The sequence below is a fragment of the Octopus bimaculoides genome, chromosome 28 (assembly GCF_046866305.1).
Source record: "Octopus bimaculoides isolate indiv1 chromosome 28, ASM4686630v1, whole genome shotgun sequence".
In the NCBI taxonomy this organism is placed as follows: Eukaryota; Metazoa; Mollusca; class Cephalopoda; order Octopoda; family Octopodidae; genus Octopus; species Octopus bimaculoides.
This window is the reverse complement of record NC_142955.1, coordinates 16,117,494-16,137,504: the sequence shown is the minus strand read 5'-3', so window position 1 is coordinate 16,137,504 and position 20,011 is coordinate 16,117,494. Positions and strand designations below refer to the sequence as shown.

At 36.9% G+C, this 20,011-nt stretch overlaps 3 protein-coding genes across 10 annotated transcripts; all 3 read left to right on the top strand.

Moving 5' to 3' along the window:
* Positions 1–163: 163 nt before the first annotated feature.
* LOC149130655 (uncharacterized) lies at positions 164–14,203 on the top strand. 5 transcript variants are annotated; one of them, XM_089344485.1, is made up of 4 exons: positions 164–192; positions 1,077–1,187; positions 9,738–11,773; positions 12,519–14,203. In XM_089344485.1, the coding sequence occupies exon 3, from the start codon at positions 10,152–10,154 to the stop codon at positions 11,430–11,432; it is 1,281 nt and encodes a 426-aa protein (XP_089200611.1). In that variant the 5' UTR covers positions 164–192; positions 1,077–1,187; positions 9,738–10,151; the 3' UTR covers positions 11,433–11,773; positions 12,519–14,203. The 5 variants fall into 5 exon arrangements, with proteins under 5 accessions (XP_089200611.1, XP_089200610.1, XP_089200609.1 ...); XM_089344484.1 differs by lacking the exons at positions 164–192; positions 1,077–1,187 and adding an exon at positions 2,811–2,947; XM_089344483.1 differs by lacking the exons at positions 164–192; positions 1,077–1,187 and adding an exon at positions 5,306–5,525.
* Positions 1,184–3,030, top strand: LOC149130656 (uncharacterized). Its single transcript, XM_089344548.1, has one exon. It carries the CDS (start codon positions 1,444–1,446, stop codon positions 2,389–2,391), a length of 948 nt encoding a protein of 315 aa, XP_089200674.1. The 5' UTR covers positions 1,184–1,443; the 3' UTR covers positions 2,392–3,030.
* An 816-nt stretch (positions 14,204–15,019) lies between the features above and the next one.
* Positions 15,020–19,091, top strand: LOC106868498 (uncharacterized). Of its 4 annotated transcripts, none has more exons than XM_089344517.1 (2): positions 15,020–15,664; positions 17,104–19,091. In XM_089344517.1, the coding sequence occupies exon 2, from the start codon at positions 17,520–17,522 to the stop codon at positions 18,633–18,635; it is 1,116 nt and encodes a 371-aa protein (XP_089200643.1). In that variant the 5' UTR covers positions 15,020–15,664; positions 17,104–17,519; the 3' UTR covers positions 18,636–19,091. The 4 variants fall into 4 exon arrangements, with proteins under 4 accessions (XP_089200643.1, XP_089200642.1, XP_089200644.1 ...); XM_089344516.1 differs by lacking the exon at positions 15,020–15,664 and adding an exon at positions 16,007–16,338; XM_089344518.1 differs by lacking the exon at positions 15,020–15,664 and adding an exon at positions 16,007–16,387.
* Positions 19,092–20,011: the final 920 nt, after the last annotated feature.

Below are 20,011 nucleotides of genomic sequence, written 5' to 3'. Positions count from 1 at the left end.
ACCATGGTGATTTGCATCAAAACATTATTATTTCCTTTCTTCTTTATCATAACATTTTTGGTTTTATTTACTGGAGAGCAGTTGGTTTACTTTAGTCACATGACACACCGTACTTTGGTTGGCATTACAACTTGTTTGACGCGGGAGAATAATAATAACGTGTTTTTCTCTGTTTTACACAGAGATTTTGGTGTGAGTAAATATATTTTCCCACTAAATATTGATTTGTATAGCATAACAGGTAAGATATACACACCTATCCATCGATTGATCGTACGTGCCGGATCTCTTATCTGGCTTGCAGAAATCCGGGAATAATGTAGCTTGTATTGAGTATTCGGTTCATCCTTTCCTTTACTGAAGATGATCGGGTTTCCAGCTTTACACTTTGTGGGTCCTGAGGGACTATGACCTTCCGTATCTCTTTAGCTTCTCTGGTCATATCTAATTCAGATTGCTTTACTCCAGAGCACACAACACTACGCTTCAGTGAGCCATGTTGAGCAGAATGTTTCTAATTAGACTTAGGTTGGACAAAAGAACAGATGTAATGACACTCTAAAGACAAAACAAGTAATTTCCTATTTTACGTCCGTAAAATCGATTCACAGTTGAAATTGCACCATTTAACACAAGTATTCTTGTTGCGGTGGACCTTGTGAGAAGTGTTTTTCATAGAGAGGTCGTTGGCCCAGCAATATGATAGAAGAAAATATTTTATATTTTCATTCCCTTTGAAATTGCTTTTATTCATAATTTGGGCTTTGACTGCCCTTTCTAGCATGTAAGGTGTCCTATCAAAGGTCACGTCTTTCGTGTATAAATACTTAAACTGTTTATATGTGTATATATATATATATATATATATATATATATATATATATATATATATATATATATTGGCATACACACACACATATATATACATACTTAATGTCTAGGTGTAATTGTGATTCACAAATTTTTAGATTTCACCCTATGTTATATGATGTCATTTATTAATCAATATAGAAATGTTGGAACATTTCCGTTTTGATCTCTCCTCCATATCTAATACTGTTTCTTTATTATTTCAGATTAACAGATGACTTGGCATAAAACGACTTTTGTACATTGGATAATTGGAATTATTACCATGTGTTTTTGAAGACCAAAAGAAAATGTTGAATTACTGTGGAATATTTGCCGTGAGCTGAGATTTATTGCAACATTTCTCTCTTTCATTATCTGGTGCTTTTGCATTCTAATTCAACTTGAATATATTTGCAAAGCCATTTACACAAATTTAGATATGAATAACTTGATAGCAGCAGAAATATTTCTTAGGAATAAATTATAAAAAAAACAAGAAAAATAAAAGGTTGTTGAGAAAAGTTGGATAAGGGAAAAATTTAATACTGTGAGAAAGTTCAATGGTTGGATTTATTTGTATCCCTGAGAGAAATGTCAAAAGCATTAGGGAAAGTAGGATATCGTTGTAAAATATGTGATAAATCATTCTCTACACATAGTAATTTGGTTAAACACATTCGTGTTCATACAGGTGAGAAGCCATTTTGCTGTGTTTCCTGTGGTAAATCATTCTGTCAAAATGGTAACTTAAGAATACACATGCGTATTCATACAGGAGAAGAACCATATCACTGTGATACCTGTGGTAAATCATTCTCTACTAAAGGTAACTTAATTAGGCACAAATTTATTCATACAGGTGAGAAGCCATTTCATTGTGATACCTGTGGTAAATCATTCCCTGAAAAGCATCACTTAACTAAACACATACGTACTCATACAGGAGAGAAGCCATATCACTGTGTTATCTGTGGTAAATCAGTTTCTACAAAAGTTAATTCAACTAGACACATACGTATTCACACAGGAGAAAAACCATTTCACTGTGATGTCTGTGGTAAATCATTCTCTAGGAGTAGTGGCTTGATCACGCACAGGCGTACTCATACGGGAGAGAGACCATATAACTGTGATATCTGTGGTAAATCTTTCTTTAGAATCTCTTACTTAATTCAACACAAACATACCCATACAGGAGAAAAACCATATAATTGTGATATCTGTGGAAAATCGTTCTCTACAACCTCTTATTTAATTCAACACAAACATATTCATACTGGAGAAAAGCCATTTCAATGTCATGTCTGTGGTAAGTCATTCAGTGGGAGTAGTGACTTGACTAAACACAAACGTACTCATACTGGAGAAAAACCATATAATTGTGATATCTGTGATAAATCGTTCTCTCTGAGTAACAATTTAAATAGTCACAAACGTATTCATACAGGGGAGAGACCTTATCACTGTGATGTCTGTAGTAAATCATTCTATCAGAGAAGTAACTTAACTAGACATAAATCTATCCATGTAAAAGTGTGATTATATTATTGTCAAAATTTGTAGAACACCCAACGAGAACCAATATTTTAAAACCATTATCCCTTTTAAATCATAGCTTAACTTTTGTGCAATTAACAGTAATCATTGACCCCTTGGCATTAAACATACCTGTTTCAAGTATAAAATTGCTCATGTATCTATTCCATATGGCATACCGCATGGATGTAGGAAAGATACTGTTGTTATATTTGATGTCGTTGGTAAATGATAAGACGGCAAACTGGCAGAATCGTTAGCATGTCTGGTAAAATGCTTGTCAGCATTTCATTTGTCTTTATTAAGTTATGGAAAGAAATGAAGGAAATGATCAAGTTGAAGATTGTATTTTGAAACCAAGAAGAAAGGAAAAACAGGGAAATGTTCCTTACACTCCCAAGAAGCATAAGGTTGTGGATAAACCATTTCTCAAATTTGTGGAGAGTGAAGTGAAAAAAAATCAACCTAGGAGCCTTACCAAGGATGAGAAATGGGATATTCTCTCTGTATCAATCACATTTGTCATAAACATGTTGTGATGCACAGTAATAAGAAACATGTAAGCACACGTTTTTGTATCAAACTACATGCTTCCGCCACAAAAGGTGAACCCAGAATAAACATTATATTTACACACAAAAATGTCTTGTGGTGTTTCATACTAACTGTTCTTCCATTCAATAACATGCATTTGACCAGCCATTATAAAATGGTATGTAATTATGGTTCAGCTTTTTGTCTTAGATATCATAGATCTCTCTTCACATGTGTGGAACATTTGCTATGTGTAGGCTAATACATGTTCTACATATCATTAGAATACTTTCTGGTGACTGGGTCTTCACTTGAATCCAATTAGTAGAAGCGTGCTACAGTATATGCAACAGTTGTGACGCAAATAATTTGTGCTATCAATTTACAGATGAAAAAATTCCAAAAGGGAGAGGAAAGTGCATTGAGTTGTTAATTAAAAGCCATTTAACACAATTCTGTAAAATAGGGGACAACCAATTCGCGATGTAATGCTATGATCAAATTTTTCATCACGAAAGTAATGGAACGCCGACCCTGAAATACATAGGTTATCCTGTCTTATTTACATACCTTTGCGTTCACCTTAACACAAAATAGTTATTACATATAATTAAATTTAGTTTAACTAGACATTTGTTCACTTTTTGGTTGCTATCGCTATCGTGTATGTTACTTAAGAGAAAGTTGACTTATTTATCTCCCCTTGACTTGTATTTTACTTTCAATCTCTACACACAAGATTACCAAACACCCAACGGGCGGTTTCGTCGATAATTTGTCCTTTGTTTGAACTGCATCGATGACATATATTAAAAGTCCTGAATATAATATTTGTTGTTGGCACTCCGTCGCTTACGACGTCGAGGGTTCCAATTGATCCAATCAACAGCTTGCTCGTGAAATTAACGTGCAAGTGGCTGAGCACTCCACAGACACGTGTACTCTTAACGTAGTTCTCGGGGATATTCAGCGTGACACAGTGTGACAAGGCTGACCCTTTGAATTACAGGCACAACAGAAACAGGAAGAAAGAGTGAGAGAAAGTTGTGGTGGAAGAGTACAGCAGGGTTCGCCACCATTCCCTGCCGGAGCCTCGTGGAGCTTTTAGGTGTTTTCGCTCAATAAACACACACAACGCCCGGTCTGGGAATCGAAACCGCGAGTCCGCTGTCCTAACCACTGGGTCATTGCGCCTCCACTCAATGAGAAACCCGTTCAAGTACATCGACGTACATATCTAATAGTTTCTAGCCCGTGGTAAATGCCAAACACATCATCCACCTAAAGCAGTGGGTCCGCATGACCCCAGGCGGGTTTCATATGTTTTTTTTTTTGCGTTTAAAATTCATGTGCTATAATCTGCTTTAAACTTCAACAACACACAAAACTATTTGAGCCATTTTTTAAATACAATCCCTAATAATATTTAACTATAATAAAGGCGACGATGTAGCAGAAGCGTTGGCACTCCGGGTGGAATTTTTGGAGGTATTTCGTTTGTCTTTATGTTCTGAGTTCAAATTCCGCCGAGGTCGACTTTGCTTCTCATCGTTTAGGGAGTCGATAAATTAAGTACCAGTTGCGTGCTCCCTAACCCTAACCCTAATCCAGGGGTTTTCAAACTTTTTGACTTGCGGACCCCTTTATATTTCAGGCTTTACCTTAGGGACCCCCTTATAAACGCTTATGAAATTTATACATAAATATTTGCTTAAAATAACATATATTTTTACATTTATTTATTTAACAGTATTTAACAAATAGGTTTATTGTCAATTAAAAGATTTCGATTAAAAACCATATATAAAATCAAATTGCCCATAAAAAGTATTTGCTGTCCACGGAACCCCTGTCTTGTCCTTGCGGACCACAGTTTGAAGACTCCTGATCTAATCGACTGGCCCCGTCCCCAAAAATCGAATCTTTTGTTCGTAGAGCAAAAAGGATTTTTAATATGAACTTTTTAATTATCGAATGGCTGTGGTTATCCATACGATTGAAACAAGAATCGAACGTAGTCTGTATGTATTAAAAAGGGGGTGGGGTGAGAATCACTGAGATAAACAATAAATTCGTATGCAGAAGGGTGTCTCGACATGGTTACTGAAGCTGCTAAAATAGCAGCCAAATATCCCTGCTGTCACGTAATATTGAAAGAAGGATTTCGATCTTAGGTTTGTTTATTGAACTGATAGATCCGATTAGTTTAGCTAATTAAAAACACCCACAGTTGGCAGTGACGTTAATGATTTAATAATTTTTCCTTCGTTTTTGACATCAGTGACTTATACTAAAAGATCCTAACATCATTTAATAAATTCAGAAACACCTTCCATTCGGCTAATTTTATTCAAGTTGTAGAAAGAGGAAGGGTGACCCACTTTTCGACACTTCTATCGACATATTTCTACATCGAGTTATCCCCACCAACATTCACTAAAAGTTTATTTTCCTGAACTTTGTGCCAGGACACAGCATTTCATACGTGAAAATAATTTCCCATTGACTTTGATGTATAAAGGAAGACGATGCGAGAGTGCAAGCTTATGTGGTTAAAATATATTACGGTGTGGGATTAACAGACGGTTGACAAAGAATATAAGGTTAGTAATATTAATCATAATGGTTTCAAATCTTGCAAGGACAGCGATTTGTGAGTATAGGACAAGTCGATTACATCGATGTCAGAGTTTCAATATTACTTTATTTCATCGACCCTGGGAGGTTAAAAGATAAAGTCAACTCCGGCGGAATTTGAAGTTAGGCTGTAGCGACGGGTGAAATTCCGCTAAACATTTCTTCAAGTGCGTTAACGGAAACTATTCAATAGTCGTGGTCTCGGTGCCCACGCACGCGCATCCACGGTAACTAGTCGTGACTAATCGATCCTACAACGACTATCTAGCGCGGTCAGGTACAAAGACTAATAACCTATTCTTATCCTCTCAACCCCATCCTCCGTTGTATTTGCACATCATAGATTCATCTATTTCTACGATCTGCCCAAGTCCACCAGTTTGGTAGGGGTTACGCAAAAGATAATTGTAATGTCCCTCATGTACTGATACCATTGAAAAACAGTAGATTTTGAAAGACCGACTTTTTAATGGACTCTTTACCAAAAACAGGCAGTGTATAATTTGTTTACTTTAGAAAAAACCCTCATACATGTTTTGCGCATGATGCGCACTTACGCTTGGTAGTCGTAGGATCGATTAGTCACGACTAGCTAGCGCGAGTGCGCGCACCGGCAGGACTCCTCTTGAAGAATACCTTTTAGAACTTCACAACCAAGGTCGCTGCTGGCAATAACGAAGATTCGTTCATCATAGCCAGATATTAACTACACAAAGCATGATCATTTGCATCAAAATATTATCTACTAGAGAACGGTTGGATTACTTTCGTCACATGACATTCCATACTTCCGTTATAAACTGTTTCACAACAGGTAAGATATATGCACCTATTTATCGACAGATCGTACGTGCCGAACTGCTTATTTGGCTTATAGGAAATCCGGGAATACTTATACCGTGTATTGAGTATGTGATTTCCCCCTTCCTGTCTCTGAAGATGTCCAGGTTTTCAGCTTTACACTTTGTGGGTCCTTAGGGACTGTGGCCTTCCGTGCTGTCACCCCCATCTGTTAGCTTCTCTGGTCATATCTAATTCAGATTGCTTTACTCCAGAGCACACAACACTACGCTACAGTGAGCCATGTTGAGCAGAATGTTCCTAAGTAGACTAAGTTTCACCAAAGGATAGATCTAATGACACACTCAGGACAACACGGGATAATTCCCTATTTTATGTCCGTAAAATCAATTCAAAGTTTAAATTGCACCAATGAATTGCACAAGTATTCTTGATGCAGTGGACCTTATGAGAAATGTCTTTCAGAGAGAAGTCGTGGGCCCAGCAATATGATAGAAGGATGATAACTGTATGGTGCTTAAATATATCAGGGACACATCCACCAGAATATGAAAAAAGCATAGAAAATATGGCGGACATAAGAGGGAAGTGAACCGCATAAGATGGAATTTCTTTATTTTGACGGAATCTGTTCAGATTAAAAAAATTTTTTTTTAGATATATCAGTTCTTTAGTCTTGCGCTGACCAAAACGTTGTGAGATGGAAACTGAAAGAAGCCCGTCGTATATATATTTATGTAGGTGTGTGTCTGGGTTTGGCCCCAAACATCCCTTGACAATTGATGCTGGTGAATTTATGCACCGTAACTTGGTGGTGGTGGTGGGGGGGGGGGGCTTACACACGATAGGTCCTGTGGTTGATTTCTTTGACTAAAACCCCTTAATGCGTTGCTCCAGCATGAGTGCAGTCAAGTTACTGGAACATGTAAAACAATATATTCACCTGAATTTTGCCTGTTCATCAATATTTCCTTTTGTTTGATCAAAATATGGTCACACCTGCTGCTAGTAATAACAGCTAAATTTTACTCGAATTACACCTGCTCCTGAAAATTGAACATTATTTGCTGATGTAAACCTTATATATAATGTGAGAAGGAAAAACAGGATAGTCATGGATGGGATGTCTTTGATCATAAGTGTGCTCAGTTGTTACTGATCTGGTGGGAAAGAGCAATAGCATTACTATATATATATATATATATATATATATATATATATACATCATCATCATCGTTTAGCGTCCGCTTTCCATGCTAGCATGGGTTGGACGATTTGACTGAGGACTGGTGAAACCGGATGGCAACACCAGGCTCCAATCTAATTTGGCAGAGTTTCTACAGCTGGATGCCCTTCCTAACGCCAACCACACAGAGAGTGTAGTGGGTGCTTTTACGTGTCACCCGCACGAAAACGGCCACGCTCGAAATGGTGTCTTTTATGTGCCACCCGCACAAGCCAGTCCAGCGGCACTGGCAACGATCTCGCTCGAAAATCCTACGGGAGCTAGTCAGGCGGTACTGGCAACGGCCATGCTCAAAATGGTGCATCTCATCTGCCACCCGCACAAGCGCCAGTCCAGGGGCACTGGCAACGATCTTACTTGGCTTGCCGGGTCTTCTCACACACAGCACATTTCCAAAGGTCTCGGTCAGTAGTCATCACCTCGGTGAGGCCCAATGTACGAAGGTCTTGCCTCACCACCTCAGCCCAGGTCTTCCTGGGCCTACCTCTTCCACGGGTTCCCTCAACTGTTAGGGTGTGGCACTTTTTCACGCAACTATCCTCATCCATTCTCACCACATGTCCATACCAGCGCAATCGTCTCTCTTGCACACCACAACTGATGCTTCTAATGTTCAGCTTTTCTCTCAAGATACACTCTGACGGGTATTCACATTGACATTACACATCCAACGGAGCATACTGGCTTCATTCCTTGCGAGCTTACGTATGTCCTCAGCAGTTACAGCCCATGTTTCACATACATACATATATCTATCTATATGTGTATATATATATATATATATATATGTATACATATATATATATATATATATATATACATACATACATATATCTATCTATCTATATGTATATATATATATATATATATATATATATATATATATATGTATACATATATATATATACATACATACATATATATATCTATCTATATATATATATATATATGTATACATATATATATACATATATATATATATATATATATATATATATATATATATATATATATATATATATATATATATATATATAAACAAATAGTAAATGAGTATATGCATATATGCGTACAGGTATGTGCATACCGACATCCACCTGTATGTATAGGTGCATATCTGGGTACAGGACATTGCAAACAAAACGTAGACAAGAAAACACACAAGCCACATAGAGAACATTATGTATGTATGTATGTATGTATATATATATATATATATATATATATATACACACATATATATGTATACATATATATATACACATATATGTATACATATATGTATATATGTATACACATATATATGTATACATACATACACACACACACACACATATATATATATATACTGTGACAATAATAAGGTAAGAAAATTTAGAAGAATTTTAGAAATAAAAAAAAAAGTCAATAGACAACATATATTCAAATATAAGAGTGTATAAACAATTTAAATTATTCATACATGAAACCGGTGGCCTTTCGTAGGACACCTTACATGCTAGAAAGGGCAGTCAAAGCTCAAACCACGAATAAAAGCAACTTCAAAGGGAACGAAAATAAAAAAAAATATTTTAGAAGTTACCCTGAAACTCAAGTTTCTGTATCATTGTGGAAATAAATTAATTTGCAATCTGTACTTCATAAGTGAGGTAACAAAAATTAATGCAGATTTATGCTGCAAATTGCACCAAAATCACACATGCTACATACTTATGCATCATCATTCTCAAATCCATGACACTGATGAAGAATGGATAGCACATTAATTAATTTTCATTCCCTATAAATTTGCTTTTATTCGTGGTTTGGGCTTTGACTGCCCTTTCTAGCATGTAAGGTGTCCTATCAAAGGTCACCTCTTTCGTGTATAAATACTTAATTGTTTATATGTATGTAAATATATATATATATATATATGTATATGTATATATATATATATATATATATATATATATACACACACACACATATATATATATATACACTCAATGTCTAGGTGTAGTTGTGATTCACAAATTTTTAGATTTCACCCAATATTATATGATATAATTTGTTAATCAATAAAGAAATGTTGCAACATTTCCGTTTTGATCTCTCCTCTATATCTAATACTGTTTCTTTATTATTTCAGATTAATGGATGACATTGGCGCAAAACAACTTTTTTAACATTGGATACATCTGGAATATTTACCATGTTTTAAAGACTAACAGAAAATGCTTTAGAGAAGAGATATAATAACCCAACTGCTATAAATCTAGACTGGAATTACTGTGAAATATTTGCTCTGATTGAAGATTCATAGCACCATTTCTGCATCTCATTATCTGCTGCTTTTGCATTCTAATTAAACTTGAATATATTTGCAAAGCAGTTTACACAAATTTAGATATGAATAACTTGATAGCTGTTGAAATAATTCTAAGGAATAAATTATAACAAAAACAAGAAAAAGGAAATGCTGTGTTGAGAAAAGTTGGATAAGGGAAAAATTTTATACTGTGAGAAAGTTCAATGGTTGGATCCATTTTTATCTCTTAGAGAAATGTCAAAAGCATTAGGGGAATCAGGATATTGTAAAATTTGTGATAAATCATTCTCTACACATAGTAATTTGGTTAAACACTTTCGTGTTCATACAGGAGAGAAGCCATTTCACTGTGTTACCTGTGGTAAATCATTCTGTCAAGCCTTTAACTTAACTAGACACATACGTATTCATACAGGAGAGAAACCACATCACTGTGTTATCTGTGGTAAATCATTCTCTGCAAAAGATAGCTTAATTATACACAAGTATATTCATACAGGTGACAAGCCATTTCACTGTGATACCTGTGATAAATCATTCTCTACTAAAGGTGACTTAAGAAACCACATACGTGTTCATACAGGAGAGAAACCATACCACTGTATTACCTGTGGTAGATCATTCTCTTCAAAAGCTAACTTAACTAGACACAAAAATACTCACACACGTGAGAAGACTTTTTATTGTGATGCCTGTGGTAAATCATTCTCTACAAAAGACAGATTAATTTCACACAAAAATACTCACACACGTGAGAAGACTTTTTATTGTGATGCCTGTGGTAAATCATTCTCTACAAAAGACAGATTAATTTCACACAAAAATACTCACACACGTGAGAAGACTTTTTATTGTGATGCCTGTGGTAAATCATTCTCTACAAAATGTAAATTAGCTAGACACAAATGTATTCGTACAGGCAAGAAGCGATATCACTGTGTTTACTGTGGTGAATCAGTTTCTACAAAAGCCATCTTAACTATACACATGCATATTCACACAGGAGAAAAGCCATATCATTGTGATGTCTGTGGTAAATCATTCTTTCGAAACGATCACTTAACTACACACAAACGTATTCACACAGGAGAAAAACCATTTCAATGTGATGTCTGTGGTAAATCATTCTCTAGGAGTGGTGACTTGACCGTACACAGACGTATTCATACAGGAGAGAAGCCATATAATTGTTATATCTGTGGTAAATCATTCTCTTCAACCTCTTATTTAAATATACATAAACGCATTCATACTGGAGAAAAGCCATTTCACTGTGATGTCTGTGGTAAATCATTCTCTGGGATAGGTGTCTTGACTAAACACTATCGTACTCATACAGGAGAAAAACCACATCATTGTGATATCTGTGGTAAATCATTCACTGAGAGTAACAAATTAACCAGTCACAAACGTAGTCATACCGGGGAGAAACCGTATCACTGTGGTATCTGTGGTAAATCATTCTCTCAGAGTAGTAACTTAACTAGACATGTATCTATCCATGTAAAGGTGTGATTTGTCAAAATTCATTAGAACACCCAATAAGAACCAATATTCTAAAACTATTTTCCCTGCTAAATCATGGCTTAACTTTTGTGCCCTTCACAATAATCATTGAACCCTTGACAGTAAACATACATGTTTCAAGTATAAACAGAGACATATATCTATTCCATATAACATACCTGGAACAAGTATGCTATGACATATATCTATCTATCCATCTATATATGACCGGCTTCTTTCAGTTTTCCTCTACCAAATCCACTCACAAGTCTTTGGTCTGCCAGAGACAGTAGTAGAGACACATGTTCAAGGTGCTGCGCAGTGGAACTGAACCTGGAACCCTGTGGTTGGTAAGCTAGCTACTTTATTTCTTTTCTTTTAAATTGCCATAAAGGCATTACATAGAGGGGGGCACTACGACACATGTGGGGACATATAAGAATTAATATAAAAATGTGATGCTATGAATCATATTTAACAAGTTCAGTTTGCTGCACTGGTGGTTCAAAAACGCCCACTGGCAACAAACTGCACACGATCTGCTGGTAAAAACAAAATAACTGCCAAAGCGAAATGCCCCAGAGCTGGGCAGAATTTACTGTAAAAAATAAACAATACACAAGAATTCCACCCAGCTCAAAAGACAAAATCATTTATCTTGACGGCGACACTCTTACGGAGCTGAAAAGCTCACGTCCCTTTAAAGCTATTTACCACACAGCCACTCCCTGTGCCTATAGAGAGAGAAAAAGAGACATGTGCGTCTTGTCTATATACATATAGGAATGTGGATGTATGGAAGTACATACGTAGGAGAGTATCCAGGATTAGCATGTAAGGGGGTGTGGGGGTATAGTATGTGATTTTCTTAAGGGGCTGGGCAGAGTGTGTATTATAGAAGTGTACAAATTTGGAAGTTTAGTGGCAATGGTTTGGTGTGAGATGTAGATATTTGGAATCATAATGAATGTGTGAGGAAAGGAAAGGTGGTGGAATCGGGTCTGAGTGTTGTGCATGGTGGTGGGGTTAGTGATCCACTGTTTTCCAAAAAGTCCCTCTATATCTTACACTGTTGTTTCTCTTTTTTTATTACAGAATACAAGACCTTTGGAAATATGCTGTGCTCGAGAAGACCCGGCAAGCCAAGTGAGACCATAACCTGTGGCCTATGCCAGTGGTGTAACCAGCCCGCCCACTTAGGCGTACCTTTCTTTCATTGGACACTAAACTCTGCTTGTGAAGACTTGTTGAGACAAGTGAAATCAAAATCAAATTCGATGACAGTACTGCATGACTGGCATCCGTGCTTGTGGAGTGCGAAGAGCACCATCCGAGCGTGATCGTTGCCAGGGCTGTTCACTGGGCCCCGTATCAAAATTCATTGCATTTCATAACAACCAACATTTCACAACCTTTTCCCCTGATGAACTGTGACTTAGTCCTCTGGTCTTAACAGTAATCTGTAAAGCTTTCACTTTAATCATACTCCTCATTGTTCTTTTTGTGAAGTACTATTTTCTAACCACATTCTCTGTTTGTAGCCACTTTAGTAGCCTCTTGCAACATACAGGGATATGGGATTCTATCTGTATCCACTTCTGTTCTACACTAGGGTTAATATAGTGTTGGAAAGCATTGAGGCATTGGTACTGCTGAACTGGATTGGATCTGATCACACTTTGCTAGGAAGAGAAGTAAGAGAGAACATTTTACAACCTTTTCCCCTTATGGACCCTGAGTTAGTCCTGTGGTCTTAACAGTAATCTGTAAAGCCTTCACTTTAATCATACTCATAGTTCTATCTTTGAGGTACTATTTTCTGACCACATTCTCTGGTTGTATTCACTTTGGTTGTCTCTTGCAACTTACAGAGATATGGTATTCTCTTTTTGAAATGCGTATCCGAAAATATACAAAAAATATGTGGCCCATATGACATCAGGACAGTATTCTAGAGGAATACCACACTTTGCAAATATCTCCTTCGAGTAAAACCAGTAATAGAAGAGAATATGACCAAAGACTATGTGTGCTGTGTTCTATGCAGCTGTGGTAGGTGATACAAAGGCGAAACATGCCGTCTCCTCAAAATAAGGGTAGAGGAACAACGCAAAACTGTGACATGAGGAGATATGTAGAATGAAGTTAAAATAATAGACAGAACACCACTGCAAAATATGAAAAGTAAAAGAAGCAGCACATATGCTAGGACACAACAACCTCCTGAGCAAATTGAGTACAGATATAAGCAACATATGGGAACCGGTATTAAGGAATGATAGGAAAATATTAGATTTATAAGGCCTAAAATTTACTCCATAATTGCTCATGGGCATATGGCGTAGTGGTTAAGAGTGTGGGCAACTAACCACAACATTCCAAGTTCGATTCCTGAATAATAAGAATGACATAGAAAAATACGAAAATTCCCATGGAGACATGATGAGGGCTGGAGAGTATATCAGCCGTCAAATGTAAATGTTCTGCATAATTGCTCTTCCCTCAAATACAGAACTGTAGTTGTAAATCTGTATATTTATGTAAAAAAATCAGTTCCTGCTAGTCTTTGGTCAAAGATACGTCTTCTCTGCAGCTCCATGCGACTAAGATGTCTCTTCACCTCAGCACAAGATATGTGGTTCGTAACCGAAGATATTTTATGACAGACACATTCTCAAAATGACTGCATACATACTGTAATAAAAATATTATATGTTACTTCTTTCAGTGCAAAACCAAAAAGGTGTACACAGAATAAACAATATATTTATACACAAAAATGTCTTATGGTGATTCATTTAATAACACACACTTTAACAACCAGCTATAGCTGCTATAAAATAGTATGTAATTATGGTTCAGCTTCTTGTCTCAGATATCATCGACCTCTCTTCACACAAGGGGAACATTGGCTATGTATAGACAAATACTATGTATACTATACTATGTATAGACCAATACTTCTTGGTGACCGGGTCTTCACCTGAAATCAGTTAGTGGAAGCGTGCTACAATATATATGCAACAATAGCGACGAAAATAATTTGTGTTTTCTATTTAAAGTCCAGATGAAAAAATTCCAGAAGGGAGAGGAAAGTGCATTGATTTGTTGTTGATTAAAAGCCATTTAACCCTTATCTGTAAAATAGGGGACAACCAATTAACGACGTAATGCTGTGATCAAATATTTAATCACAAAGGTGATGGTACACCGACCCTGGAATATGTAAGTTGCCCTGTCTTGGCGAAATTCTTAGAGGTATTTCGTCTGTCTTTACGTTGTGAGTTCAAATTCTGCCGAGGTTGATTTTGCCTTGCATCCCATCGGAGGTCGATAAATTAAATACCAGTTGCGTGCTGAGGTTGATCAAATCGACTGGCCCCGTCCCCGAAAATCGAATCTTTTGTTCTTAGAGCAAAAAGGATATTTAATTATAAAAACACAATAGGAACTTTTTAATTATCGAACGGCCGTGATTATCCATAGGATTGAAACAAGAATCGAACGTAGTCTATATGTATTAAAAAGAGGGGTGGGGTGAGAATCACTGAGATAAACAATAAATTCGTATGCAGAAGGCTGTCTCGACATGGTCTCCGAACCTGCTAAAATAGCAGCCAAATGCCCCTGCTATTACGTAATTTTGGAAGGATTTCAATCGTATGTGTCTGTATTAAACTGACACATCCGATTAGCTCTGCTAATTAAAAGCACTGACAGTTGACAGTGGCGTTAATAATTCGATATGACATCAATGACATACGCCAAGAGATACAGACATCATTCATAAACGCCTTCCCTTCGGCCATTTTTTTTTCCGTTTTATACAAACAGGATGAGTGACCACTTTTCGATTTTTCTATCGACATGTTTCTATGTATAGTTTTCCCTGTCGATATTCACTAAAGCTCTATGTTCGCGGAAGTTGTGCCAGAACACGGCATTTCATACGTGAAAATAATTTCCCATAGACTTTGATGTCTGAAGGGAGTCAACGAGACAGTGCAAGCTTGTGTGTTTAAAATATATTTCAGTGTGGGATTAATAGACTCGTGACAACGAACATAAAGTTAGTAATGTTAATCATAATGGTTTCAAATCTTCCGAGAAGGACAGCGATTTGTGGGGAGAGGACGAGTCGATTACATCGATGTCTGAGTTTCAATATTATTTCATCTACCCTGAAAGGATAAAAGGTTAAGTCGACTCCGGCGGAATTTGAAGTCAGGCAGTAGCGACAGGTGAAGTACTCCTAACCATTTCGTCCAGCACGCTAACAACGATTGTGTCAGATGAAGCAATATTAACCACAGGGAAGTATTAGATTTCTTGCATTGTTGGCACTCCGTCGCTTACGACGTCGAGGGTTCCAGTTGATCCGATCAACGGAACAGCCTGCTCGTGAAGGCTCCACAGACACGTGTACCCTTAACGTAGTTCTTGGGAGAGATTCAGTGTGACAAGGCTGGCCCTTTGAAATACAGGTACAACAGGAACAGGAAGAAAAAGTACAGCAGGGTTCGCCACCATCCCCTACCGGAGCCTTGTGGGGCTTTAGATGTTTTCGCTCAAAACACTCACAACGCCCCGGTCTGGGAATCGAAACCGCGGCCCTAACCACTGGGCCATTGCGCCTCCACGAAGTATTAGATATATCTCTTAGAACTAAACCTCCAAGGCCGCTATTGACACTAAGGAAGATTAGCCAGATATTAACTACAGTAACCATGGTTACTTGCATCAAAACATTTTCTTTTTCACCACTTTATCTTAACATTTTTGGTTTTACTTAGTAGAGAGCGGTGGGTTTACTTTAGTCACATGACACACCATACTTCCGTTTCGATTACAACTTGCTTGACTCAGGAAAGGAACAATAGCGTGTTTTTGTTTGTTTTTTTCACAGACATTTGGTGTGAGTAAACATATTTTAACACTAAATATCGATTTGTATAGCATAACAGGTAAGATACACACACCTATCTATCGATTGATTGTACGTACCGGACCTCTTGTCCGGCTTGCAGAAATCCGAGAATACAGTTCCGTGCATTGAGTGCTCGTTTCCCCCTTGTCTCTGAAGGTGATCAGGTTTTCAGCTTTAAACTTTGTGGGTCCTTGCTGCCATCTTTTGTCTTTAGCTTCTCCGGTCATATCTTTGAGCGATGTTGAGCTGAATGTTCCTAAGTAGACTAAGTTTCACCAAAGAACAGATGGAATGACACACTCAAGACAACAGGGGCTAATTTCCTATTTTACTTTCGGAAATGTCTTTCAGAGAGAAGTCGTGGGCCCAGCAATACGATAGAAGGATGATATTGAAGAAAGTGACCTAACACCATTCAATTTTTTTTTTCTCCGTGTTTTTCTCCTTGTTTCTCCGTATTCTTTCTGGTGAAGAGCGTAGCTCGAAACGTTAAAGACTTTCTGTATTCCCGAGCGTCATACTAATACATCCTTTTGTTCTTTACACCACCTGTCCTCGTCTGTTGTTTTTTTTTTCGTACATTCTCCTATATATATATACTCACACTCAATGTGGAGGTGTAGTTATAATTTACAAATCTTTAGATTTCGCCCAATGTTACATGATGTCATTTGTTAATCAATAAAGAAATGTTAAAACATTTCCATTTTGATCTCTCCTCTGTATCTAAATGCTGTTTCTTTATTATTTCAGATTAACGGATGACATTGGCACAAAACAATTTTTTTAGCATTGGATACATCTGGAATATTTACCATGTTTTTTGAAGATGAAAGGAAAATGTTTTAGAGAACAGAAATAATAACCCAACTGCTATAAATCTAGGGTTGAATTAATGTGAAATATTTGCTCTGATTGAAGATTAATAGCACCATTTCTCCCTCTCATTATCTGGTGCTTTTGCATTCTAATTAAACTTGAATATGTTTGCAAAGCAGTTTACACAAATTTAGATATGAATAACTTGATAGCTGTAGAAATATCTCTACGGAATAAATTATAACAAAAACAAGAAAAAGGAAATGCTGTGTTGAGAAAAGTTGGATAAGGGAAAAATTTAATATTTTGAGAAAGTTGAATGGTTGGATCCATTTTTATCTCTTAGAGAAATGTCAAAAGCATTAGGGAAATTAGGATATCATTGTAAAATTTGTGATAAGTCATTCTCTACACATAGTAATTTGGTTAAACACATTCGTGTTCATACAGGTGAAAAGCCATTTCGCTGTGTTACCTGTGGTAAATCATTCTGTCAAAATGGTAACTTAACTAAACACATACGTATTCATACAGGAGAGAAACCACATCACTGTGTTATCTGTGGTAAATCATTTTCTACAAAAGATAGCTTAACTAGACACAAATATATTCATACAGGTGAGAAGCCATTTCATTGTGATACCTGTGGTCAGTCATTCTCTGAAAAGAATAATTTAACTAAACACATACGTATTCACACAGGTGAGAAACCATATAATTGTGATGTTTGTGGTGAATCATTCTCTGAAAAGAATAACTTAACTAAACACAAATTTATTCATACAGGGGAGACACCATATGACTGTGATACCTGTGGTAAATCACTTTCTACAAAAAGTAGCTTAACTAAACACATACGTATCCACACAGGAGAAAAGCCATTTCACTGTGATGTCTGTGGTAAATCATTCTCTGGGAGTAGTGACTTGACTACACACAAACGTACTCATACAGGAGAGAAACCATATAACTGTGATATCTGTGGTAAATCATTCTCTACAACCTCTTATTTAATTCAACACAAACGTATTCATACTGGAGAAAAGCCATTTCAATGTGATGTCTGTGATAAATCATTCTCTCGAATTGGTGACATGACTCAACACAGACGTATTCATACAGGAGAAAAACCATATAATTGTGGTATCTGTGGTAAATCATTCTCTAGAATCTCTTGTTTAATTCAACACAAACTTATTCATACTGGAGAAAAGCCATTTCACTGTGATGTCTGTGGTAAATCATTCTCTCGAATTGGTGACTTGACTAAACACAAACGTACTCATACGGGAGAAAAACCATATAATTGTGATATCTGTGGTAAATCATTCTCTGAGAGTAGCAGCTTAACTAGTCACAAACGTAGTCATACAGGGGAGAGACCATATCACTGTGATATCTGTAGTAAATCATTCTCTCAGAGAAGTAACTTAACTAGACATGCATCTATCCATGTAAAAGTGTGATTATATCATTGTGAAAATTTATCAGAACACTGAACAACAACCAATATTTTAAAACCATTTCCTCGAAAACTTCCCCAAGAGACCTGATGAAGGCTGGAGACTATATCAGCCGAAACGTGTCAACAACAAACAAGATGAGGACAAATATGTCAAATGTAAATAGTGTACATAATTCCTCATCTCTCAAATATACGTGCGACTCACATGTCTAATCACCTAGACACAAGATATATGATTTGCAAACAAAGATAGTTTATAACACGCATTCTCAAAATGGTTCTTCTCCTTACACATATACATACATACTGTAATACAAATATTATATGTTACTTCTTTCAGTGCAAAAGCAAAAATCAAAACTTTCTTTGTATGTAAACACACATGTTTTTGTATCAAACTACATGCTTCCACCACAAAAGGTGAACACAGAATAAAGAATATATTTATACACAAAAATGTCTTGTGGTGATTCATACTAACTGTTTTTCCATTTAATACTGCATAACATTGGATTACAAGGCACATTACATAAAGATAAATATATAACAGGCACTTTATTTCACATTGAAGTGTACCTGTAACTGAAAGGGCCAATCTTGTCACATTCTGCATCATCTCCCTGAGAACTACATTAATGTTACACATGTCTGTGGAGTGCTCAGCCAGTTGCTTGTTAATTCCATGAGCAGGCTGTTCAATTGATCGTAACCAACAAAGTGCCAGTTATAAATACTTAATTTATCGACCCCGAAGTGATGAAAGGCAGTGTCAACCTTGGCTGAATTTGAACTCAGAATGTAAAGACAGACGAAATACTACGAAGCATTTCGCCCAGCATGCTAATGGTTCTGCCAGCTCGCTGCCTTGTTTATTATTAAATGCTATTAGGGATTGTATTAAAATAAATTGCTGAAATAGTTTTCTCTATTGTAGAAGTAATCCATGTGGTTGTTGAATTTCATTAGAAATAACAGTCAAATCTCCTTTACACTTTCATCATCATCGTTTAACATCCGCTTTCCATGCTAGCATGGGTTGGACGACTTGACTGAGGACTGGTGAAACCGGATGGCAACACCAGGCTCCAATCTAAATTTGGCAGAGTTTCTACAGCTGGATGCCCTTCCTAACGCCAACCACTCAGAGAGCGTAGTGGGTGCTTTTACGTGTCACCCGCACGAAGGCCAGTCAGGCGATACTGGCAACGGCCACGCTCGAAATGGTGTCTTTTATGTGCCACCCGCACAAGAGCCAGTCCAGGGGCACTGGCAACGATCTCGCTCGAAAATCCTATGGAGGCCAGTCAGGCAGTACTGGCAACTTTGCTCTAACATTTTAAAAGTGAAGGACACATTAGATAACGTTGTCCTACATCT